This window comes from Astatotilapia calliptera, chromosome 16 (assembly GCF_964374335.1).
Source record: "Astatotilapia calliptera chromosome 16, fAstCal68.1, whole genome shotgun sequence".
Taxonomy (NCBI): domain Eukaryota; kingdom Metazoa; phylum Chordata; class Actinopteri; order Cichliformes; family Cichlidae; genus Astatotilapia; species Astatotilapia calliptera.
Window position 1 is genome coordinate 7,582,978 of NC_137437.1, and position 24,871 is coordinate 7,607,848.

General features: G+C 39.7%; 2 protein-coding genes across 2 annotated transcripts; one reads left to right on the forward strand and one right to left on the reverse strand.

Annotated features, from left to right (window-relative positions):
• Window positions 1-1,621: 1,621 nt before the first annotated feature.
• On the reverse strand, window positions 1,622-16,182 carry tgfbr2l (transforming growth factor beta receptor-like). Its single transcript, XM_026145316.2, has 9 exons — window positions 15,998-16,182; window positions 9,557-9,713; window positions 7,362-7,570; window positions 6,456-7,204; window positions 4,918-5,055; window positions 4,643-4,784; window positions 3,422-3,549; window positions 2,981-3,130; window positions 1,622-1,987 (listed from the first exon to the last, which is right to left on the reverse strand). The coding sequence occupies exons 1-9, from the start codon at window positions 16,149-16,151 to the stop codon at window positions 1,853-1,855; spliced, it is 1,962 nt and encodes a 653-aa protein (XP_026001101.2). The 5' UTR covers window positions 16,152-16,182; the 3' UTR covers window positions 1,622-1,852.
• Window positions 16,183-17,698: 1,516 nt separating this feature from the next.
• LOC113007379 (alpha-aspartyl dipeptidase) lies at window positions 17,699-24,871 on the forward strand. The gene is made up of 8 exons (XM_026143872.2): window positions 17,699-18,213; window positions 18,885-18,973; window positions 20,795-20,869; window positions 21,017-21,096; window positions 21,525-21,698; window positions 24,166-24,225; window positions 24,336-24,418; window positions 24,720-24,871. The coding sequence occupies exons 1-8, from the start codon at window positions 18,119-18,121 to the stop codon at window positions 24,784-24,786; spliced, it is 723 nt and encodes a 240-aa protein (XP_025999657.1). The 5' UTR covers window positions 17,699-18,118; the 3' UTR covers window positions 24,787-24,871.

Below are 24,871 nucleotides of genomic sequence, written 5' to 3' on the forward strand. Positions count from 1 at the left end.
TGAATCATCACATTAAATTTTTGTTTTTTAGCCAGTAGTAAAATGGATTTCATCTTTACATTCACAGGTACACAACAACTTCTGCTGGCTAATGGGCATATTTTTTTTCAGTGTAAACAAATGTAGGCTAAAACAGAACATAGATAATTCAAACAAATAATCATTTTTATTATATATGGTGCATTATCTTTAGGTGGAATATCTTTTGTCAGATAGAAACAAGCTAGAAACATTGTTACTTAGCTTTGTATCCACCATAAAAATGGTTTTAAAAGTTTTAAAACTTTATTTTTTATAATGAACAATACTATATTGTTTTTCAACATATAGGTTTTTAGACACTAGATTGTCATTCAGGAGCTCAGCTGCCATCCATCCCTCCTGAGGAGCCAGTGCACAGCTGGCTACTAAAGAGCAGCTCAGTCAGTGTGTGGACCCCTCTTAGTGAGCATTAGTGGTGTATTCAGCTTGTCTTAATGAAACTTTGTTTTCTTTGAGCTTCTAATGAGTAGCTGGTATCCACTGGTAGCAGAAGTGAACCTTTAATTTGGTTAACCATCTCCTTTATCTTTCCTTGGTGTGTTTTAGTTTGTGGATGTCGTTTGTTTAGTTGAAATAGCGGTGTTGCCGACTTTTTGAGTTGACTCCTTTATTAATTTAAACTTAGTTTTTCACAATTTGTTCTGCTTGGCTTTTTCTTTTCCCTGTTATACCATTGTTATTCCACGTCCCGTAGCCTTACTCTCGGGTATATAACATGCTCATTAAGGCAAATGTCTGATCTAATCTAAATCTAATCAGCCAATCACACGGCAGGAACTCAATGCCTTCAAGTATACAGACAAGCATCAGAATGTGACTTTAGGTGACTTTGAATGTGGCATGCTTGGTGGTGCCAGACAGGCTGGTCTGAGTAATTCATAAACTGGTGATCTACTGGGATATTCCCACAGAGCCTCTCCAGGGCTCACAGAGAATGGTCTGAAAAATAAAAAATATCCAGTGTGAGGCAGTTCTTTAAGCCAAAAAGCCCGAGGTCAGAGGAGAAAGGCAAACCACTTCAAACTGATAGAAAGTTAACAGTAACTCAAGCAACCGCTTGTTACATCCAAGGTATGCAGAAGAGCATCTCTGAAAGCACAAGCAGATGGGTTCTAACAGCAAAAGACCACACCAGGTGCCACTCCTGTCAGCAAAGGACAGAAAACTGGGACTGCAATTTGCACAGGCTCACCAAAGTCAAGCACCAGATTGGAAAGAAGTTCCCTGGTCTGAGTCTCAATTTCTGCTGTGAAATTTGGTGTAATTAATGCAAATGCATGGCTCCATCCTCCCTTGTATCAATGGTTTAGGCTACTGCTGGTGGTGTAATGGTGTGTAGGTTATTTTTAAGCTGTCATGTCAACATGGACCAAAATCTCAGAGAAATGTTTCCAGCACCTCGGAGAATCTTATTTTAAATCCATATGAGGCCACTCAAACAGCAAAAAAGGGGTTCAAACCAGTGATAGCAAGATGTATAGAATTGAGTGGCAGATAAGTTTATATTATCAGCATTTATAGTAATGTCTTTCAGAGAAGTAATTGAAAAGAAGAAAATACACCAAGGGATGAAACTGTGTAGATGAAAAAAGTCAAATTTATTTTTTAAGATTTTTTTATCAAACAAACATAAAACCAGGAAAAAGATTTTTCTCTCCTGTTTATTCATAAATGTAGGTTATAGTCACATGACCTACAGTAGTAGGTTATAGTATAGCAATGATAAGTCACATGTCACAGCCAGTATAAAAGAATAATACCGTGACAAAATGGAGACCAGCTCCAACAAATCAAATCTTTTTCAAACTGTTCAGCGATCAGCAACTGCCAGCAGATCTATGACTGATTCGGGTGTCACATCCTCAGCAAACGTTTGCAAAGAAGTAGGTCTGTCGTTTAAGGCACTGTCAGTCTTTGGTTCATTTCTGTCTCCTCTGGTCTTTTGCTGGAAACATCCAGGAAGCAACAAAGAGAAAACACACAAATTCGTAATAAACAAAATCCCTCTGTTGGGTGACAACGGCTGTGTTCGCACTGCCAGATCACTACACGACAAAGCAAAGGGGTAAAAATGGCACCAAGAGTGGGTGTGCTTGAAATATCTCAGAAAATGTACAGTCTAAAAAACATGAAATTTGGGGCCATTCTTTTCTTTATGATTGTCTCTCTAGAAGTCAATATAAAATGGCAACAGTGCAGTCATGGGGTTGCTGGTATAGATTTTTTGCTTTACACAAGTTCAACCAAATTGCACAACAATGAATTATTCTTTGGTTCATATAAAGGTTTGTCATACTATATGTTGGACCATTTTGTTCTATTTATTTATATATTCTTGTGGGAAAACTTATTTTCTTCACATTTTATTTGAGAAAGATAACACTACCTAAAGATTCTCCAGACTATACGACTGTGAGTTTAAAAGTTTGTGTAAAATCCCTCTCCATGTTGAGATGTTCCAGTCTGCACCAGTGGTCCATTCCCATCTGTTGAGACTGAGCTAAACTTCCATCTGAGCAAACTGGGGCAATGTCTATGAAGTGGTCCACTCTTGCTAATATTGACTTTTTGAATATCCTTATTGTGGCAAATTAGATAATCCTAACTATCAGTCAAAAACTGCTTTAACTGTAACTGTGGTTTAGATTCTTGTCAGTTTTAGTGACTTAACAATTCATTCTCTATCAGTGTCTCATTGAAGATTAGCAGAAAAAAACACGTGTTTCTCCGACAATGCAAACACAGCGAACCATGAAGACTCGTTAGGGGGAAAACCAGTGTGAAGCAGTGAACCTCAGGCATGTCCTCCCTTTCAATCTGGAAGAAAAGAGATCTCCTCTCCTCGAGGAGACGGAGCATGAGGCGTCTCCAAGTCTATTTTTCTCTCTGCTTCATTCTCTTGCCAGAGTTTCACCTCGTCTTCTTACTCCTGACTTACTTCTTCCTCGTCTTCTTCGTCTCCCACCCTGTCGTCATCTTCCGCCTGCTCCAGGGCGCTGAAGCGCTCGACCACGCAGTGAGCCGTGAGCCTAGCCTCGGGGTCGTGATCCCAGCACTCAGTGATGGTGGAACAGAAGATGTTCATCCCCTAAAGAAGATCAGCGTTAGATCCAAAGGCTTCATTTGAAGACAGTGATGACTATAAGCTTGTAACAAGCAACTCTTACAATCTGATTTGGTCACGATTAGGCACATTTTGAATATCTTTGTAATTGATTTGTGAGTTTTTACACCCTGAAATAAACCATGTAAAAAATGAATTCCCTGGTATATGATTGGCTGAATTGTGAGTGGGCAGTTGACAGTGGCCATAAGCCTAAACTTTCAGTTTGTCTGTGTCTCTACATGATTTTTACTGCACTTTTACTTTTTTACTGACCTGGTGCTGCGTCCATGCTAGTGGGATGTCCGGACGTCCTCGGTCTCTCAACACCAGATCTCTCATGCTATCCACACAGGGCTGCTCACAAACCTTGGAGCCAAATGCTGGCTCATAGCTCTTTACCTCTGCAGCAATACACACACACACGCATGCACGTACACACACACACACACACACGCACGCACACACACACACACACACACACACATTTATCATAAACTTTTTTTTCTGCAATGGGAGTTGTCTGACCTGTAACTGAACTTGCAGCTGTTGTCACAGGGACTACCTTTAGTTCAGCTGCACCACTCCCCCCACACTTTGGAGCAAACTTCCAAGATCGAAATTTCAGTCTTCAACCGGAGGTCATGCTTAAATCAAGTTCCGGGGACAGTAGCCATCATTTCACTTTTATGCACACGTCAACACGCCGTTTTTGTGCTAAGCTCTAAAGAACAGTGAAGAGTGCAAAGAGGTTTTGGACACATGCAAAAAACTAAGAACATCTGTCCCACGTCACCTCTTTTTTTCTTTTTTTCCCTTTTTTTTTGATAAGACAGAGATCTAGTCTTTCCCCGTTTGAAAAAAACAGTGGAAAGCAAAGCAGAATTAAGCACTTTTACCCTACAGATTTAGAAAGATTACATGTCATTATATTTGTGTATCAAATTACATATGCTAACTATATCAACCACACAAGCTGTAGGCAAGGAAAGCACTTTGGGCCACGCAAGATCAGTTTTAAACAAAGAAAGTGCAGGAAGCAGGCTGAGCATTACAGCCAGGGGGTGCTATGCCGTGAAGCAACTGGAGAAAGTCAGAGACTTTGGTTTTGGTTCACTTCCAGTCAAAGCAAACATACAAACGGGCTCCAAAAAACTAAACTAACTCCACCTCTTCATTCATAAAGGAAGTCTCCATGGGTTGGATATCAGTAAGTCAAAGGTTGCATACTGAATCTGTTTTGTTTTCTTTTACTTTTTTCCCTCCTTGTGGTAAGCACAGCAGAACACATTTAGTTTACTTCTGTGGTCATAGCCTCCTTTTGGACTCTGATTGATCACCTCCTTCTTTTTTTAACATAGGACTGCACAATGACTGGCATCACATCTTTGTATGGTCTTGGGCCTTAACCTAAACTGTGAAAAACATGGGGTGGCAGGTCCTCTCTATGAAGGATTTGTTCTCTTGATCTACAGAAACACAGAAAAGAACACATACCTCCAATTGCATTGCATCGAGAGGCCATCTCCCACAACACTAGAGCCATGGAATAAACATCCATCTGTTTAAAGGCCTCGAGATCCTCCAGGTTCACCCTGGACTCAAGGACCTCGGGAGCCATGTAGCGAGCTGTCCCCACCTAGACAGAATGATAAACTCTTTTTTTGGTGCCATGCAAACAGCACATCAGACAGGTAGGCATAATAGTTTGGGTCATGGGTGTATTTAATAAAAATATTCAAACACAAACTGCACAGATATGCACAGATTACCTGTCCACTGTTGGCATAGTCATCAACTGTAAGGGACAGGTCCAGTCTTAAAGCCAGACCAAAGTCACACAGTGCGCACTCTTTCCTGCTCTTTACCAGGATGTTACTGCTCTTGAGGTCCCGATGGGCCACTGGTACCTACAAAAACAAGCAATGCTCAAAACAACAACTTCAGCAAGGAGCCAAAAACTGTGCCCAAAATCAATCCTAGAGATTCATATATATTCATATCAGATAGAGATAAATCTGTTTTGTGAAAATATTGCTGCTGTGGTATCTGTATCATGGTCCACATCCATACAATGAATCATGAGGCTTTGAGGTTTCAAACAATGCATGATTTCATTCACAATAGGCAGCATTGATTTAAAATATGCTGGTAGAGTTTTCTTGGCTAGCATTTGTCAATTTAAATGGCTTTGTCCAAATCTATGTGAACCTGGAGGAAACAGTAATTAAATTGCATTATATGCTTAGGCCTTGGTCTGACAAGGGCACCTTATCATCCTCTATGAGTTCAGTGAATTATGTGTTGTTAATTTACTGACATAGATACAGCAGTCTACTACCTGGCAATGCAAGAATATACACTTGTGTCCTTAAGTTTGGATATTAGGAAGAAGCTGTAGAGCAAAGATTGAAAAAAAGAGAAGAAGAAGCTAAAGAGCATAGGCCTTGTGTTTGGTTAACCAAGACGAAGTATACTTTTTACCGTTGTTTATCTGAGTTGTAAACAAATGATTTTAGCCACACTTCCCTTTGGCATAATAACCACTATAATCACCCTGAGTCATATATGTATCCAGTGTGGGTTAAGTGTACTGTGCGGTGGTCAGGACTACCGTAAGTTAGAAATCTGATCTGGCATTTCATGAATGACTGTAGGTGTGCGTATAGAGCCAAAGCTTCACTTAAGCAAGTCTAGTTTTAACCAGCTTCTTTGTAAATGCAATCTCTCAGCCAGCATTTGTTCCATTAAATCTGCTTTAGAAGTTAGTAAATGGCATTGAAACCTTTGTAATGTAAAAAGGGGGTAATTCATAAACATACAAAGCATACAAACATTTCATTGCTGGCGTTCAAATCCTTGAATAACTGCAACTTATTTAATCAAAGCCATGCAACTCAAAATTCATCCATGCAATGTACTAAAATCAAAGTTAATACTTGATGACTAATAATTAATTTGATTATTTTCAGGAGTTATATTTCTTTCTAGAACAATCATGCTCAATAATATCTTAAAGACCTTATAGCAACATATTATCCCAGACTGTGGGCTTACTTGTGGTTCCTATGGGAGATAGGGTCTTCAGCTTCGGTGTTTGATACCACTATTGTAGTTTAATTGTTAGTAAGTCGTTTAAAATTCTGGCTCATTCCCTTTCCCTTTGAAGCATCTTGAGACTACTGTTGTTATTATTTGGTGCTATACAAATGGAATTGAACTGAATCTAAACTTCATGGTGGATTCCCTTCAGCTCTTCGTTGGGACCATCAATAATAATAAATCTTAGAAGATAATAGGTTAAATTTACCTTTGGTAGCCCACTGAGTGTTGTGTCACTATGAAGGTGAGCTAATCCTTTAGCAATGCTGCCTGCCATGGCAACAAGTTCTTCCCAGCTCAATATGTTAGCTGTGAGGAAGTCCTGCAGATTTCCTAGGCTGTGATAGGCTAAAACCAGCCAGTAGGTGTGTGGGGTGTGGCCCGACAGGCCCCTTTCCTCAGCTGCTAGGAACTGAATCACATTATCGTGCTGTAGCTTGGGGTCAGCAAAGATGGAGCATTCATTTCTCCATGAGGCGTACTCCACATCCGGAAACACCTTCACCGCCACAGTTTCATAGCTATTAACTCCACCTTTTTCGCCCTGGAGCAGCCATCCCCTCCACACTTCGGCAAAGCGCCCCTTCCCCACCAGCACATCCAGTTTGATAGGTAGCAGTTCAGCTGGCTGGCCCTGCCAACTGGTCATACCGCTGATAGTGTCACTGTTAAGAGGTTGAACCTTGGTGTTCGACTCATCCTGTTCAGCATCAGTCACACCTCCTCCTCCACCTTCTCCCTGAGCACCCAGGCCCCCACATGGTAGATCCAAGGCCTGGTAAAGCTCAGGGGTGCGTTTAGTGGGCCAGTCAGGGCATACTGACGGAGCTGGTTTGTCAGGACGACGTATGCGGTAGAAATAGAAGGCAGCAATGGCAACTATGGCCACCAGAATAGGGGGCACCAAACTAACCACTACCACAGGGATCACATCCTTACTTTGGAGCGGTAAGAATCCTGCAGGAACAGAGGATTTTATCAGTTAACCACTGATTTAGCTACCTGTTCATTGTTTTATCTATTCATCCACCTAGCTGGATTTCATTATATTCACATATTTATCTTTTCATGCATTTATTCTTTCCCACACTCCCTCGTTCCTCCTTCTCTTCACCATTTGCTCCCTTGTCGAAGACAAGTTTGTCGTTACATTCATGTTCACCCTGACATCCACAGACCATCATGGAGTCATTTGCAGCCTGTGGGACCATACGACACTCCCTGGAAGTGAAGGTCTGCAGCAGGTCAGGACTGATACCATCCAGTGGCAGATTTGGGTGGTGACACATTGTGTACACTGTCATTGTGTTGTTTGCCTTCCTCCTGGAAGAGCAGACAAAAAAATTAGAAACATTAGAAAGTAATGCATGTGACTGGCTTTACTTAAAGAGGAGTTTACATCCTGCTGATGTGAGAGAGATGAGACATCATCTTTCCAGCCTGACGCTCAGCAGATTTAGACTTCATGCCCACTTGGCTTGTGAACAGCCACGGATTGCATCACAAAGCTGAAGGTCAACACTGCTCTGTGCTCTGCCATTTATTACATTCATACATTTATCTTTGAAGCCATTTATACAGTCATCAAGACAGCACTGACTGAGGACAGTCACGAGACTAGCAAGGAGACTTGCAGACCAGCAACCTGTTGAGGATGTACCCAGTCCCTCTCACTATGGACTGGACAAGCAGAAGAAAGTGGATGGAAGTTCAGCCCTTCTATTACCCCTGCTGTTAAATATGTTAATGTGTAACTGTCCAAAAAGAAAATGCACCCCATCTTCCTCCACTTATCCAGTTCAGCCAGGGCTGGGGCGTTTTCCAGCTGGCAAAAGGTATAGTACACCCAGGATGAGTTGAGAGTTTGCTGCTGGGCTAATTCAGAGAGACAGACAATATTCAAACTAACATCGATGTACAACTTACAATCACCAGTTAACCTAATATACATGTCTTTGGACTGTGAAAGGAAGCTAGGAAACTACATGAGCACAGGGAGAACATACAGACTAACTCCTGGAATGTTAATTTGCATCTAAGCTAATTTTATTAAAGCTATTATACTATAACATTTTTTTTCTTTTGAAAAACAATCATTTCAGAGAATCACTGATTTGTTTATTACACCCGATTTGGGCTTGTACAAGACCACAGCTACATGGTGATGTTCTCATGTCTTGTAGTTTTCTATAAACTAACGCTTGAAGAGGCCTGAGTCCGGGGTCTTTTTTACAATACAAGAGAATAATAGAATACTGGCTACTGGCTACTGCATTATTAATAATGTTAATAAAAGCAATCTCTAAGCTCATCCCAAAGTCTGCTCACAAGCCAGCTGTTCAACAATCTGTAGGGTTGTTTGTTTGTTGTTGCTTTTGACCATTTTTGGTAGTATTTTTTCATCTTCATCCAATAAACACATCAAAGAGTAAAGCAGAAAATAAAAGTACCTCAAACCTTCACTGAGCTACAGTACGTGAGTAAACAGAGTTTTGAATCTTTGCACCACTGATGCAAAGATGACACCAGTGAAGTGGAGTTCACACAAACACCGTGTTCCTGACAGAGAGTCTACAGACTGTGTATATTTGCCCTGAATAAACCAATTTTCTTCTCCTCTTTTCTTCTGTCAGTTCTCTATTGCTGGTTTCCTTCAGAGAGCTGGGAGGGTCAGGCTGGCTCACGTGCACAGGAAATGAGAGGGGGGGGGGGTGTAGTGAGGGGATCACAGTGTAGGACTGCTATCCAAACAAAACTACCAATCAGCAAAAACTTTCCAGTCATGAAGAAAGCAGCAGCAGAAAGCTGGCGTGAAGTTTTGAAGCTACAGAGATTCTCTCTAATAGAAAAATTAACCAACAACTATGAAAAAGGCCAAACTGTGGTCACATGTTTTGTTTGCATTCGTGCGTATGAGACTGTGTGTGTTTTCATTTAAGTCCAACAGTAGCACGCTGAGAGAAATCACTTCAGGATGTTTCATAATACTGATCGACACCATATTGAACCAGCTCGGCTGTACTGTTCTCTTATCTGCAGACTCATGGGACAGTGCTGAAGAATAACAATGTGGGCATGGTCATTTTATAGCATTTCTATGGATGTTAGAGGCTTCAGGATGTGCTGTATTAAACAAATAACAAAACAGTCAGCTAGAAAACATCAAACTGAGAAAGGTAAAAACTACCATGTGTCTATTTTCTCATGTAGTTACCTATATACAGGTTAGGTCATAGGCTCTGTAAGTTTCCCCACAGAAGACAGACAAAACAAATTATAGGAATATAAGTTACTCAAAAAGGGTCTCACCATATGGCCATGCAGATCTCTTCAGTGGTGTTGCAGAAAGAGCTCAAGTTGCAGTTGCTGGAGCATATGTTGCCTTCGCACACCGGCGTGGATACCTCACACCACCTGCATAAATTGAAGCTCAGGTGGCTTAAAGACTGGACATCAACTGGAAGACCTTCAGGGTAAGAAAAGGATGAATCAGAAATCAGCAGGAAAAATAATAACATGAGTCATTTCAGCCAACCCCAAAGCTCATCTGTAGCAGCCGTGGGAATTATGCTGCAGGACCAGAGGTTTATGGTTTAGTATAAACACATATAGTATGAAGTTGGTGTCGACAAACACAACGCTTTAACAAGATCCCTGTTTATTTCCTGTTTCCACTCCCATTCTGTTGTATAAAACACCGGCCCCAATCTTTCTTGCGCCACGGACCGGTTTAACGTCAAACAATATTTTCACGGACCGGCCTTTAAGGTGTCACGGATGAATACAACAAAATAAAATGATACGACCAAGACAAAAACTGTGGTATTTTGTAAATATAATAATAAACGCAAATTCACTGTGTAATTGTGTTACTTTATTAGCAGCGTCCTCCTGAAATGCGCCAACAACACTGAGAGTGACGTCGTCCTCTCTGTCCCTTAATGCTCTCTGGTCGCTATGGCAACGCGTAAACATTTATTTCAAAATAAGACACAACTACAACACGGGAAAAGACCCAGGGAGACCGAGTTAATGAGGAAAAATCTGAAAACCACAAATTTCACACCTGACCCTCAACTCTCGCGGCCCGGTACCAAACGACTCACGGACCGTTACCGGGGATTGAGGACCGCTGGTATAAAACGTTTTAGGCAGTGGAGTTAGTGATCTCATCCGGGTTTCACAATTTGAAAAAGGCACAAAAATGCTACTTATTCACTAAAGTATATCTTAGGATAAAAATTAAAACAGGCAGACCATTTTCAAACTGTTTATATGCTGGTGCTCCATGGATCACAAGGTGAATGGTGTCACTCATCTCTGGCCCGATGGATGTGACATTCAAATCAGTCCATGGGCCACAAATGTCATTTATATGCAATGCATGGCAGAGCTTTAACTTACATTTGTGCGCACACGTTTTGTTTTCACAAGTGTTCCTGAGCGTGTGTCTGATTTTAATGCCGTGCTGAAGCCTTTCAGTACTGGTTTCCAGCCTCATACCCTTCTCACAAGGGGATTTCATTGGATTATCCTTTAACGAGCTTTCCTTTAATTCTTCTAGATTTTATATATCATACATACAACTATTTGGCTGCACAGTTCCTCACACATTGCTTAACCTCCTCCCACCCTTACTTCTGAAACACTCTTTGATGCTAGTGTTACTCACCTGTTGGTAACAATTCCAATTATTTCTGGGATGTACCATCTGTTTTCAAATCAAATCAAATCAACATTTCTGCATTTAACATGTTCAGTTAACAATCTGCATCAAATGACTAAGAGATCATTGCACTGTGCTTTTAATTCCTTTTTACACAGTGTTATGACTTTTATGGAAATGGATCAGTGTGGCACAGAGTAAAAAAGGTTTTACATGAAACATAAAAGACATATGTGACTTCTGTGTCAACCCCTGCCTGACTGGTAACCCAAAAATCCTACTTCATTAATAACATTGCGTACATATAGCATGACATTGCTTAGGTCACAGAGGAGATTAGCTTTGAGGCTTGTGATATGTGATAATATAATGACAGCTGAAAGTGTTGAGGGCAACAGACAGCTGTGTTCTCGGTTTTAGCTGGAGGTTCCAACATAGTAAAGTTCAAAACATCCTACTGCATCAGCTCTGCCACGTACAGAATTACATAAAGTGAATGTGACTTAGAGCAGGATATGGGTGTGTCCCTTTGGAGCTGAAAACTGTTAGCAAGCAGTCTCTCAAAGAAATAAGCAGACTTTATTTCTTTGTGTGCGGTTTTAGGCTTTGGTATTTGTACTATGTGGTTGTTGTGTATTTGTCTGTAGAGTAAGTGAATATCTTTACACTATGCTTGAGCTTGCATATGCGTGTGTTGCTCTGCCAGATTGCCATCCCACCCAGATGACACAGATATAATGGCCCAAGCAACAAACATGCTGTACTTATGATATCATGCATTCCCAGAAGAGTCAAAGTTTTAATGATGCTGCTGTGTAAAAACGTTCTGCTGAAGGTAAAAGTCATGTAAATGCAAAGTAGCCATTCTGCAGCGCAGTTTAATTCATATATATTGAGGTTCTGTCTTTATACCATCTACAAAGTAACTAAAGTAACAGAAGCAGTAAAAAATTATTAAGTAAAAAGTAGAGTGGAGTACAGGGTATGATATTTATAATTCAAGTGTGTAGTAACAACATAAAGTGGCATAAAATGGAAAGCTAAAATGGGTCCTCTCAACGACACAGGCATACACAAATAGAAATCCCAGTGTTGCATGGATATCTATGTAAACATGTACTCAATTACACACACAAACCCAACCACAATGCATTATAATTAGAAATGCTCTACACACACATACAGAGTAGTACACATAAACACACAGCAGTTCATTAACTCTGTAACACACAAATGCACATACAAACACACATACAAATACACGCGCGCACACACACACACACACACACACACACACACACACACACACACACACACACACACACACACACAAAGGCGAAGCAGTTCCAGATGTTTCTTCCAAACTGGGCTGAAGACAAAGGAAGAAAGAGTTGGGATGTAAAAAGCTTGAATCAGCATCACAGGCTCTGCGTGTACTCAAATGTTTATCTTTGTAAGGGTCAGTACGAGTTTTAGAGACTGGGTATGTGGACATTTGTGGAAAGTTAGTAACTTTCAACTGGTCCCAATTTAGGGACCCGTCTTCAAAGGCTGTCTGCAGTTAATTTACTTTTTCAGATACAAAGTCTAACATCATACAAAAACTAAACCTATTACATGATGTTAACTTTAATAACATGTTAATAATACTATCATTGTAATATAAAATAAAAAACAAACTAATGTTATTAAGTAGGCTAGAGTATAGTTTGCTTTCAGGTCGAGTGCTACTACCACTTTCTTGCACCATCATTCATTTATACTCATGCAGCTGTGACAGCATGGATACCTAAAAAGGCCATTTAAAATATCAGTAACCCTACAAAAACAAAGTAGAATAAGCACAACAAATATCACACAATATTAAACACACTCCCAAATATTTGAGAGGTAAATATCATGTTATTTAATGGTTAATTACAGTTTGGAGTAAAAATACATCAACATGTAAATGATGATGTATTATCATGTCATAATGTTACCCAGCAGTATCCAGCAGTTACAGGCAGCATCTGTTATAGCCGCAATACATAAATATATTAATGCATTTATAGCCATAATGCAAATAACTAATCATGCATGGTAAGTGCTTTTATTTTTTGGTATTTAATTATGTAAAGCTTCGCATGCGTGATTTCACTGGTAACAGGACATTTACATGATTGAATTACTAAAGCAAAAGTTCTAAATACTTGTCCCACCCTCTGCAGCTATAATATGGTTGAGGTTAGGGTAGGTGGCCTGGACTGCATTAAGACCCTCAAGAGTTAGAAGTACACACATGTGAGTATATGTCTGTGTGTGTGTGTGTGTGTGTGTGTGTGTGTGTGTGTGTGTGTGTGTGTGTGTGTGTGTGTGTGTGTGTGTGTGTGTGTGTGTGTGTGTGTGCCTCCAGGAATAAATTGAAGCCAGAAGTGAACTGCATCGAGAGCCAAGTTAGCATCCAACACTCCTCCCTCAAAGGCTCATGGGAAATGTGAGCGCTCCATGCTACTCGGAGGAGGAGGAGGCCCTCCCTATCACAACTCCAACTTTACTTAAGACACACACACAGATAGACACACACACACAAACAGGAGATTTAAGCTTATACACATATGCATGTTGCACTCATGTGCAACACGCGCAAAACAAACAGATTTTTATTTACATTATGTTGACAGAAAGGTCTGACATTTTGTAAAATACCTTCATTTGCATCCATGGTTAAATGTTCCAATTACTGATGCATTCAGCCGGCAGCTTGCTGGCTTATCTTAGTCCTAAGACTATAAACATAGAGACTTCAAGTTTGGCTCTGAGAAACTAGCCAGATAACAGACTGTTTCGTTGTTGCATTATTATGAAATTTAAAACTATCATTGTTTACAGATTTGCAAAGTATTTATGCTACGTAATTTACCATCTAATTTTTCTCTTAATTAATGTGAGTAAACACACAAGCAGGAGTCCCACAGGATTGTGTTGAAGCCAGTAGCCATTAATGTTTGTTTTGAATTTAATGATGAATTTGAGTGAGGCGACATAAATACTTAGTAGAATATTAGTAGACGAGTAGTTTCCAGAGTTGGGAGTTTCTGGTGTTCTCATCTTCAAAACATTATTTAAGAGAAAAATTACAATGAACGACTACAACAGAGACTCATATAAACGAATTAAATCATGCACATCAGCTTGTAAGTCAGTATTGTTTTATGCTTGCTTCCAACTGAATTAAAGATCTACTTTAAGTTGCTCCAACCTGCCTCATATGCCTGGATTTTTTTTTTTTATCGCTATTGTTTGGTCATAATCTTTACCTTTTCCTTTTTGTTATTAATCCCTTCCATGATTGGGGACTAGTACTGCTCATGTTCTTTATTCCCATCATTGAATTAAAATTTAAAGAAACATACCAACGGGTTCAATACTACATTTCAGCATTTTGCACTTTTCACACAGGCAGTAAATCTGGATGCAAACAAAAGCTCCTCAAATGTGAGTAAAATCATAAAACAATTTTTTTTAAAAACAACCTCATGCTGTATGAGAGACTGGAACAATGAAAAGTTGATATTTATGCATGGATGGTGCTCTGAGACATCTTTGAGATGCTGTATTTGTCACTATGTGCAGTAAATCAGACTGAAGTGACAGGATATTTGTATTTGACACAACAGCCTTTTTTGTTTTTTACTCTGATGACTTAGACAGCTTTTTGTGGAGCATGTTGTCAGATGCAGTTTAACATTCTGTCTGTATGTGATTTGAATTATTTTGTGCACAAAAGAAACAAAAGTCTGTAAATCCCCACATAAGTGGATTCTTTTCAGCACTCCCTTTGTACTGTTGTTCGTTTGGGAATTTATGTTTTTGAAATATGTATTCTGTTCAATTTCTTCTGTAAGTACAAGAAAAGTGTCCAAAAGCATTAACACACTCTTTCTTTTAGTGCCAGTCTGTGTCTTCTCCAATGTCTTAAACAGCGCCAAGATGTGACTGTGTGTGTAGCCATTCATGAGGACTTTCAGATACACTCACTCTTTGTTAGATATGAGATAATAAGCTGCCCTTTAACAGGAACTGCATGCATAATGACCATGGTGGAAAGCACATTTATTCAAGAAGAGAATCCATTTCTGCATTTTGAAGGCAGTTACTGTCTGTTTTACTGCATGTTTTGCTATAGATTGAACCATGTCTAACAAGAAATATAATATATACAAGACTAAAGCTGAAATGGAATTTGATTGTTGATAGAAAAGATATCTTTTTCGATAACTGCCAAAACAAAAATGCTGACCATTTCATGCTTTTATTTTGAAATATTTTAACAACTTATTTCGCCTTTTTTGAAGTTTGAATTATTGATATTATGACTTAGAAAACCAGGAAGTCAAGCGAACTGATTTGTTGAGAAACGTATTTGAATATGAAATGGTGCAGACATTATTTAGAATCCCACATGAAATAAATCAAATCCACTCCAACCAGCAAGAGTAAAATAGTGTAAAACACAATGTTCAGGAGTACATAACATCTGTAATATTCACATGGGTCATATCTTTGTACTGAGTACATTTAAATGAATATGTTTAAATTAAGACTATGTTTTAGACTACGTTTTACTTAGGTAACATTTTTCATTCAGGACTTTTAGAGTATCAGAGAGAGATTAAAAGAGAATAAACAGGAAAATGCTGCTGAGACTTTAATGGCTCAGGATCCATGGTTTGAATCAGAAGACAGTCACATTTAGCATCTTATCTGCTGATGGAGCTGATAATATTTGTGGACTGCTGACAATACACAAAGCTGATAAACTAAATTACATGAATGATATTTGTGTACTTCTCTGTTGACACTGCAACTAAGCTACATGAATCTGATACCTTCGTTGCAACTTTTATTGCTACATGAATCTTCCACTCTCACTTGATAACACATGAGTATTTCTTCATGTGCTGTATAGTCATTTCAACCAAGATAACGGATCTGAGTAGCTTTTCCAAAACAAAACGTCCCTCCTCTCTGTCATGCCCTCCTCTCGGCCCTCCAGCTCCGAGGAAAAGAGAGAAACAGCCCAGAAATCAGGCAGCACTCACAGGCAGTCAGGAGGACGAGGATCCCGGTCCAAATCGTCCTGCACTGAGCCATCATCTTCCGGCAAAGTAAGTCGATGAAACTCAGGGGACCCCGGTCAGTCGGTGTGTTGGTGCTTCGGTCTTCAGCCCCCGGTGTCAGCGGAGAGCCTCTCATGTACGCAGAGAAAGAGAGAGGGAGCCCAGATGTTTTTCATCCAGATGTGGGCTGGCCCCGCCCCCTTCTACTGCCTCTGTTTCTGTGTCTCATTTCTCCACATGTGACACACAGCGGTGGAAACAGTATTCACTCAGTGTAAAAGTACTCCATTACAGCAAAGTCCTGCTTTCAAAAAAATCCGCAAACAAAAATCATCGTAAATACTTTTTGAAAACGTATTTTAAAAACAAACAATTAAAGCAGATGCCCTTTTTATGACTTTACATCACTTTTTCATTAAGAATTTCTTTCCTTGTAATTTCTTTAAAAAATTACAAAAAAAAACATAGTGTCATCGTGTGTTTATTATTTGTACTCATTTGCAGTTAGGTCCATGAGCATTTAAACAATGGTAAATTTTTGGGTAATTATTTTCAACAGTTTAATTTTGAAAACAGGAAATGTTGTTTTTATTGCTCTTTTATGTTATTATTATTACTGTTTTGTTATTACTGCATTCATTATAATTAATTATAATTTAATTTAATATTTCGCATTTATCTTATTGTTACAGAAGGAAAATAAATGGGCATCAAAGAAAATGATTTGATATTGTTCATGATATAATTTTACACTTTACATATTTAAAAGCAGGAAAAATCCAAACGTATCAGTCCTGTTTTGACAGCCTGTTAAATGCAGTGAGATTACTTACTTAATTCAAATTCTTGGCCAAACAGCACCAAGAATGTTTATGAAACTATTTTTCTAGTCTTTTTTTAATAGAGCAAAATCAAACTTTCATTGTAATGCATTTATTATGTTGCATGATTTTTTTCTTAGTCTCAGAAAATATATTCTAGGTAAGTTCTGTATATTATAATACATTTTATTTATTTACTTTTTACCATTGTTCATCCTTGTCCATTTTTTTCATTTTTTTATTATCTCAGTTTAGAGTTTTAAAAGTTTCTTCACAGAACTTTGCATTTCTATTAAACCAATCTGAAGAAGAAACGGTGGGTGAGACTGTGAGCACTAACAGGTTTATTCCAGCTCATTAGTCAGGTTATGCTCAAACCACAGTGATGTGAGGGCTCAGTGAGCAAATACATATAAATGCTGACACAACTTTGTATCACTTACTTTCACAAGATTTTTTTTCTTACTGTGTTCCTGTTGGCTGGGTCACTGAACGAAGAAAACTTCTGAGCTTGAGATAATAAATTTTGTATGAAAGTACAAATGACCTTTTTTCTGTATTTATATCTAGAAATCACTTTGTACACGTTTTCAGGAAACAAGATGGAGAGGGAAAAAGCAAGGCCAAGGGAACACCTGTTATTCTAAATGGACCCATGGAAGACCAACAAAGAAGTAGTAGTAGTAGTACAAAAAGTACAGAATACTTATATTCTGATGAACTTGGGGAAATCCAGAAAGGAAATACAAGGCTTTAATTTGACATAACTCAAGAGAAAGGAGAAAAAGAGAATTCTACCCTGAAAGGATTTTACTGGACTGTGAGCAGCCCATGAAGAAGGACTTTTGTTTTGTTAGAACTAGACGATAGACTTGCAGGGAAAAGGACGCTTTTATTTTGGCAGAATTGAGGAGAAACGAAATAGAGGTACTTTTATTATGAAAGTACTTGGTTAGAAGCGCTAGTGTTGTTTCCGCTAGTGGTAAAATTGATCAAATACAACTACTCCTTATAAAAAGTATTAGCTGGATCCAGTGTAAGTTTAAAGTAGAAAGGACAGAGCGGCTGTGATAGTAACACGGTGTGCTGCACCGTGAATGCTGCTGTGAGCTTTAAACGGCTTCAAGGTGAACTTCCGTGGCGGGATCAGAGTTGATGAGAGCCGGTTTACGGGCTGTCAGGGAGCCGCTATCAGCCTAATCACAGCTGAACTGTGACCCCGGACCTCTGGACTCCGCCGCACTGAAACTTCTGTGGGTTTTCTTCTGTTTCTCTATTCAAGATGAAGAGGAGACTCCTGCTGGTGTCCAACTCCACTTTGCACGGCAGTGGTTACCTGGAGCACTGTCAGCAGCACATCTCCAGCTTCTTTGGAAAGTAAGTTAGCGCCGCGGTTCATATATGTGGGCCAGAAAGTTGACAAAGGGGACAGGAAACAGGAAGTGGGGCCAAAGTCAAGTGACATGCAAAGACGTAAAAGAAAGATGAAAGTTTTTATTTTTTTATTCTGTCAGTTTACTGAGCAAACGTGGATTATAATTGCATTTGTATTTGATTCTTTGTAAATCCCTCTACGAGCAGGGGCGTTTGCAGAATTTTTCAGGGTGGTGGCAGAGTGGGGTGGGGGGTTGGAAGGAAAAGGAAATCAGAATAGCTGATCAGAAATAAATATGTTGTAGAAAACCTGAACAGCAAAGAATGGGCACAGTTTTCTGGTTCATATATAAGCCTGCCCACTCATATGTATGAAATTCAAATTATGCTGCACTTTTAATCTGTTCATAAGGTTGTATTTAATGGTAAACACAACTTGTGTTTGAAAACCCATGAAACTAATAAAATGTAATTATATAGAGTACCTAATAAATATTCTTAGCTCTGTTACTCAGCATCAATGTAATACTGTAAAGTTATGGACAGAGGGCAGTGAAAATCCTTAGAATGAAATCTTTTTAAGTTTAGTGTGCAGACATTCACGACTGGCCTTGAGGTAGGACTCCTGACGGCCTGTCTGGTGTTTATCATGAATCTGTTTGTATGTATTTCAGAGACGTGAAGAGGGTGCTGTTTGTTCCTTATGCTCTCCATGATAGAGACGCCTACACTAAGTTAGCCAGAGACAAGTTTAAGACTCTTGGTAGGTTCATGTAACAGATTATTTTTGAGTCTCATACTGTACACCTGCTTGTTAGTTTCATATTTATAAAGCCTTAAGTAATTATATGCCTTTGTGTTCATGTTTAATAAAACATACATTTATTTAAGAGTTGTGTTCTATATTTTTCTCTTACTTTAATATTTGAGGGTGTGTATATATTCTATATTTTGTTTTGGAAAGCACAGTTTTCAGTGTTTCTAGGAATCTTTCTGTATATCCATCTATACATTTTTTGCCACTTATCTGGGGCCGGGTCATTGACAGTAGCAGCAAAAGCACAGAAGTCCAGCAACTGCTTGTAGCTGATGTCGGGGAACACCATGGCATTCCCAGGCCAGGCAAGAGATGTAATTAATCCAATGTATCTGGGTCTAGGACATGCCTGGAACACTTGCTCAGGAGACATTCAGGAGACATCCTAATCAGATGCCCAACTGATTAGGATGTAACTGGCTCCTTTTGGTGTGGAGTAGTGGTTCAGTCATTCTAAATTCTACCTGAATGACTGAACTCGCCACACTATCACTTAGCGAAAGCCCAGCCTTTCAAAGGAAACTCATTTCCACTGCTTGTAGCTCCAGTCTCATTCTTTTGGTCACTGCTCAGAGCTTGTGACCACAGGTGAGGGTGTGGATGTGAATCGGTTGGTAAACTGATGGCTCAGAGCAATCTACCAGTACAAAGTCCTCATCACTGGAGATACAGCCCTGTCTGTCAATCTTCCACTTCCCTATCTTGGGAACAAGTCACAGTCATACTTGAACTCATCCACTTGGGATAGCAAGTCTCTAACTCGGAGTGGGAACTCAATCCTTTTCCTTTTCAGAACCCTGGCTTCAGACGACTTGGACCCACCAATGAAGCCAACAGGATCACATCAACTGCGGAAAGCAGAGAGCACCAAAGTAGAAGGCCTCTGTCTCTTTGAGCAAACAAGTAGATGGGCTCAATTTGCCTTTTTGAGCTGTGCCTGTCTGGACCACATGTGCTAAGGCCCAGCAATCAGATGCTCTACCTCCCTTCCAGGTCATGCTGCAGGGTGTGGTCCCGGTAACCCTGTCCAACAAGAGACCCTACCTGGGGCAAGTCCATAGGACATCATAGCCGATGGAATCACCGAGACACACAGACCGCTCCTCCGTAGTATAGTAATAATTTATGGGTGATTCACACGTTTAAGGTGTTATGCTTTATGGTATTTTGAAATGAATTTTCCCCTGTATTTTCTGTGCAGTTTCTCCTATATATTCTAGTGTATTCTGTGTATTTCCTTGTGTTTTCTGTGCATCGTGTTGATGTAAGTCAGTGTATTTGGTCTATCTTGAGCCACAGTCCAGGGGCGATCGTGGCTCAAGAGTTGGGTGTTCGTCTTGTAATTGGAAGGTTGCCGGTTTGAGCCCCGGCTCGGACAGTCTTGGTCGTTGTGTCCTTGGGCAAGACACTTCACCTACCGCCTACTGGTGATGGCCAGAGGGGCCGATGGAGCGATATGGCAGCCTCGCTTCTGTCAGTCTGACCCAGGGCAGCTGTGGCTACACCTGTAGCTGCCTCCACCAGTGTGTGAATGTGAGAGTGAATGAATAGTGGTATTGTAAAGTGCTTTGAGGGTCCCGAAAAGCGCTATATAAATGCAATCCATTATTATTTATGTGCATTTTGGTGTTTTCTCCATTTTTTCTGCATTCTTTCAGTATTTGTTTTTGTTTTCGATTTCAGTGCATACGATAGTTTACAGGACATGCTTTGCTAGATGTAATTCAGTCAAATCCTACATGTCATAAGAGCATTTGTCTTCTGCAGGTTATGAGGTGGACAGCATCCACGAGGCCTCAGACCCTGTAGATGCTGTCCGGAAGGCCGAGGGCATTTTTATAGGTGAGGAACATCTGAGGAAAGCAACAGCTCTTGGAATTTCTTCAGGGATTTCACACTTTTTCTCTTTCTCTTATTCTACATTACCATCTAACCTTTACTTTACCCAATCTGCAGTATGGAGATGCTAAAAGAGGCTTTTGTTTGTAGGTGGAGGCAACACTTTCCGGCTGCTGAAGAGTCTTTATGACAACAAGGTGGTGATGGAGATCAGGAAGAGAGTGATGGAGGTATATTTAATCCAAAAATATTTACTGGAACAAAACAAGACAGCAAACAAACAAAATACTTTATAATTGCAAAATGTAACATTTTTACAAATGGTTATATATATAGATTGATAGATGTTGTTTTTTATTAAAAACATTCCATTTCAATATAATTTTGTGTATGTTTTATAAAAACATATACTATTGTCTTATGAGGGTTTTAAATAAATTTAATAGATTTGGGGGAGTTATGTACGCATTTTATATGAATATGCACATAAACAACAGACCAAATCGATTAGATTCTTTAAAAAATAATTGCAGAAAAATTCTGTCTTGATTATTAAAAAGAAATTAAACCAATGATTCCTGTGTGCTCTTAGTTAAGTAGTATGACTACTTCTTGTCTCCCTTTTCTTTACTCCCACATTCTTTAAATCCTTGCCCAGGATGGTGTCCCCTACATGGGCTCCAGTGCAGGCACTAATGTGGCCACCATCAGCATCAGTACCACTAACGACATGCCCATTGTTTTCCCTCCGTCCTTCTCTGCCATTGGCCTCGTCCCCTTCAACATCAACCCGCACTACCTGGACGCCGACCGCACCAGCCGCCACATGGGGGTGAGTCACACAGCCTGAGGTTCTGTTTGCTGTGAGGAGGCCGTTAGGCCAGGTTAGTCTAGACTTTGTCTCTGCAAATAATCAGTTTTATAATCAGAGTTACTGATTGTCAGAGCTGGAAATAACTATATATTTTATAACAAGTAGAGCTTTGGATGCTTGTTTTTGAGGATTTCTATTTTCTGTTGCTTTACACTGCTACTAGATGAAGCTGAAATTCTTGCTGCAGACACTCCAGCCACAGTCCACTGCAAAGCCTTCACTAATATACAGATAAATGAAACTGATCAGAGATACTGGGAGTATTACAACTACTCAAAATTCCGAACTGCTACGAGCCCGAGGTTAAAAATCATCAGTGAAAAACGATGTAGGAGTCTTTGTTTTGCTAGCTGGTTGACAGATATAAGAAAATGATTACTGCACTGAGCTGTCGCTTGTATGCCGTATCAGTGTTATAAGTAACACTCTAACATTGCTTTATGGCTGCCCTCTGCTCAGAGATAAGCAGATATGTTTGGAAGCGACAAAGCAACAACATGTTTGCACTATGAGTAATATGTAAATAAAATAATTAAGCTGTTGAAACAGCTCCAACAGTGAAACGGTGGAAGTGCCATGGAGGTTTTTCGCTCGGCTTTAAAAGGATGTCGCCTTACACTGAGTGAATTTGGACCTCAGTAAATCTGCAGTAGTAGATCAACTGCTCGTCCACTTTGAAAGGAGACAATTAAGGTGGTACAGGAATCTGATTAGGATGCCTCCAAGATGACGTATAACAAACATGTCCTACCAGGAAGAGCCAAGGGCAAACACAGGACACACTGGAGAGATTATATCTCTCGACTTCGGAACACCTCCGTGTCTCCCTGGGACGAGGTGGATGAGGTGGGTGAGTAGAGGGAGCTTTGGGCTTCTCTGCTGAGACCTTAGCCCCTCTGACCTGGACCGTAGAAGATGAATGGATATATCTGCTCTTTATTACTTAATAACTTCATGCCACAGAATGATAGTTAGGAGAAAGACGATAACACCAGTGGGAATCTTTTTAATAAATGATTATGCACTACCTGCATTTTGTGGTCATATTAAGTATCTCTGCAGAAACGAATGGAGACACAGTAGGAAATAACCAAGACTGGACTCCAGCCTAAACTGGATGCATTCTAGACCTTAAGGGTTTATAAACAATCTGCATGAAGGGGCAGATGATTTGCAGAAGGTTTGACTGACATGAGTTCCAGCTAACACGTGATAAAACAGCCTGAGGAAATTATGCAACACTCAGAGCTGTAAAACTGCAACAGCTGACAAAAAAGCTGCAGTGTCAGCAAAGCGATTTAGGGTAGCTCTGACCAATGTGATGACATGCAATGTTTAGTTTGAGGGTTGTGAAACACTGAATTCATAGAGCCAGGCCATGGGGTAGCAGTTGCACTACCTACAGGGCGTGGCAGCAAGCATCTGGTGTCCAGCTTAAGGGAGAACACGAACTATTATTCTTAAATGGTTTAAAAAACGTTCCTGAGGTGTAAATTTCGTTCATGGAAGGGTGGTTTTCATCATTTCTTGTTCAGATGGTAAAAGTGTCAGAAAACAGGAAAGGTTTGCTCAGTGCAAGCTGTCAGAGGGTAAGGTGAAGTCTGGAGTATGAGTTTTGTTATTGCATACATTTCATAGTGAAATGATTCTGATGCTGTAATGATATAGAAGAAGAAGAAAAACAAAACAAAACAAAATCCAAATCCTGACACTAGAAAAGAACTGAAGAATAATTGCATTTTGTGCTGGAAAAATGATTTACATTGACAAGCAGTTGTTAGCATTTGTTAACAAACAGCTGTGAGAAGAATCACAAAGGAAAAACAATCACTTCATAAAAATATTTGCGTCGATAAAGCACAAATTTATTTTCTGAAAGATATATTGCTGTGTCCACCGACCCCTGGTGGTCACTCTTGGTGATTGCAACAGTGACAAATGTTAATAAACCTAGATTTGTATCTTTAAATATTTTAGTTTTTATTTATGTTTATAATTTATTTTAATATCATCACACATTTGGGAGCAGTATTTAGCTGAACAGACATGAGCAACTGTGGTTTAGGAGGTACACTGGGTCATCTGTTTGGAAGGTCAGCGGTTCAATTCCCAGCTCCTCTAGTCGTCCATGTAAGATACTAAACCCCGAGTTTCCCCTTTGGTTTGGGTTTTCTTCTGTCATTGTAATGTGGTCACAGCAGCAGGTATTCAGCAAAACAGGAATGCTGTTATTAAAATACACTTGCTGAATTAACTGAGGACAGTTTGTCACCAATGAGCAGTTGTCCTTATTTCTTGTTAAAAAGAAGAGTGAATGACGAGGTTATTTTGAACATTTTGTCACATCAATAGTTATATTTCAGCTGTGGTTTCAGCCTCCACTGTTTCCACTGTGCTTACAATCTTGAATCTTGTTTTCATGTAGGAAACCAGAGAGCAGAGGATCATCCAGTACCACGAAGAACCCGATACTCCGTGTGTCCTGGTAAGTGAGGGGAAGCAGACCTGCATACATGTAATAGTGCTTAAATCTTTCATGCCGAGAAGATGAAGCGGCTTCATTAGAAAATTACCGTCTTTTTTGTTTGTTGTCAGGGTCTGAGGGAGGGCTCCCTGCTGCTAGTGGAGGGAAACAAAGCGACACTGCTGGGAACCACTAAGGCCAGACTGTTCACCAGGTAACACACTAAGTTTTCATGACTTGAGATGACATCACACTGACTTATCCAATCTCCTTTCTAATCGACTGTAGCCTTTATTAGCCTTACACTAAAACAAAATGAGTTTAATGTTAACATGTTCTTAACTAAATCTAAACAGCATCCCAGCAATGCGGCTGTGTAACCAGGGTGTGTACATCATCAGTAGAACAAACACACAATTTGAGAACGCGAAACAAGTTGAGTTATTCCAGTGACCAGAAAATATCAGCAGGATTTTTATAAATGCTTTCTTTTTGTGTATAATTATGTGTTTCAGGAAAAAGCCCACAGTGGAGTATGAGCCAGGCAGTGACCTTAGCTTCCTGCTAACTGATGCACAATGATCGGTCAAATGGAAGCAAGACGAGGAGCACAAAGTTTTCAATGTTTCTGGTTGGAACAGAATAAAGATTTTAAGGAAACATCTAA

What these genes read in the sequence shown, in the direction of transcription:
- tgfbr2l (XM_026145316.2), bottom strand. Translation starts at nt 16,151, where the DNA reads ATGAGAGGCTCTCCGCTGACACCGGGGGCTGAAGACCGAAGCACCAAC. An exon ending in CCTCGTCCTCCTGACTGCCT is followed by an intron (nt 9,714 to 15,997) that starts GTGAGTGCTGCC and finishes CTTACCCTGAAG; the next exon opens with GTCTTCCAGTTGATGTCCAG. An exon ending in ACTATGCCAACAGTGGACAG is followed by an intron (nt 4,785 to 4,917) that starts GTAATCTGTGCA and finishes CATTCTGTCTAG; the next exon opens with GTGGGGACAGCTCGCTACAT.
- LOC113007379 (XM_026143872.2), top strand. Translation starts at nt 18,119, where the DNA reads ATGAAGAGGAGACTCCTGCTGGTGTCCAACTCCACTTTGCACGGCAGT. An exon ending in GGCCGAGGGCATTTTTATAG is followed by an intron (nt 20,870 to 21,016) that starts GTGAGGAACATC and finishes TTTTGTTTGTAG; the next exon opens with GTGGAGGCAACACTTTCCGG. An exon ending in AAGGCCAGACTGTTCACCAG is followed by an intron (nt 24,419 to 24,719) that starts GTAACACACTAA and finishes TATGTGTTTCAG; the next exon opens with GAAAAAGCCCACAGTGGAGT.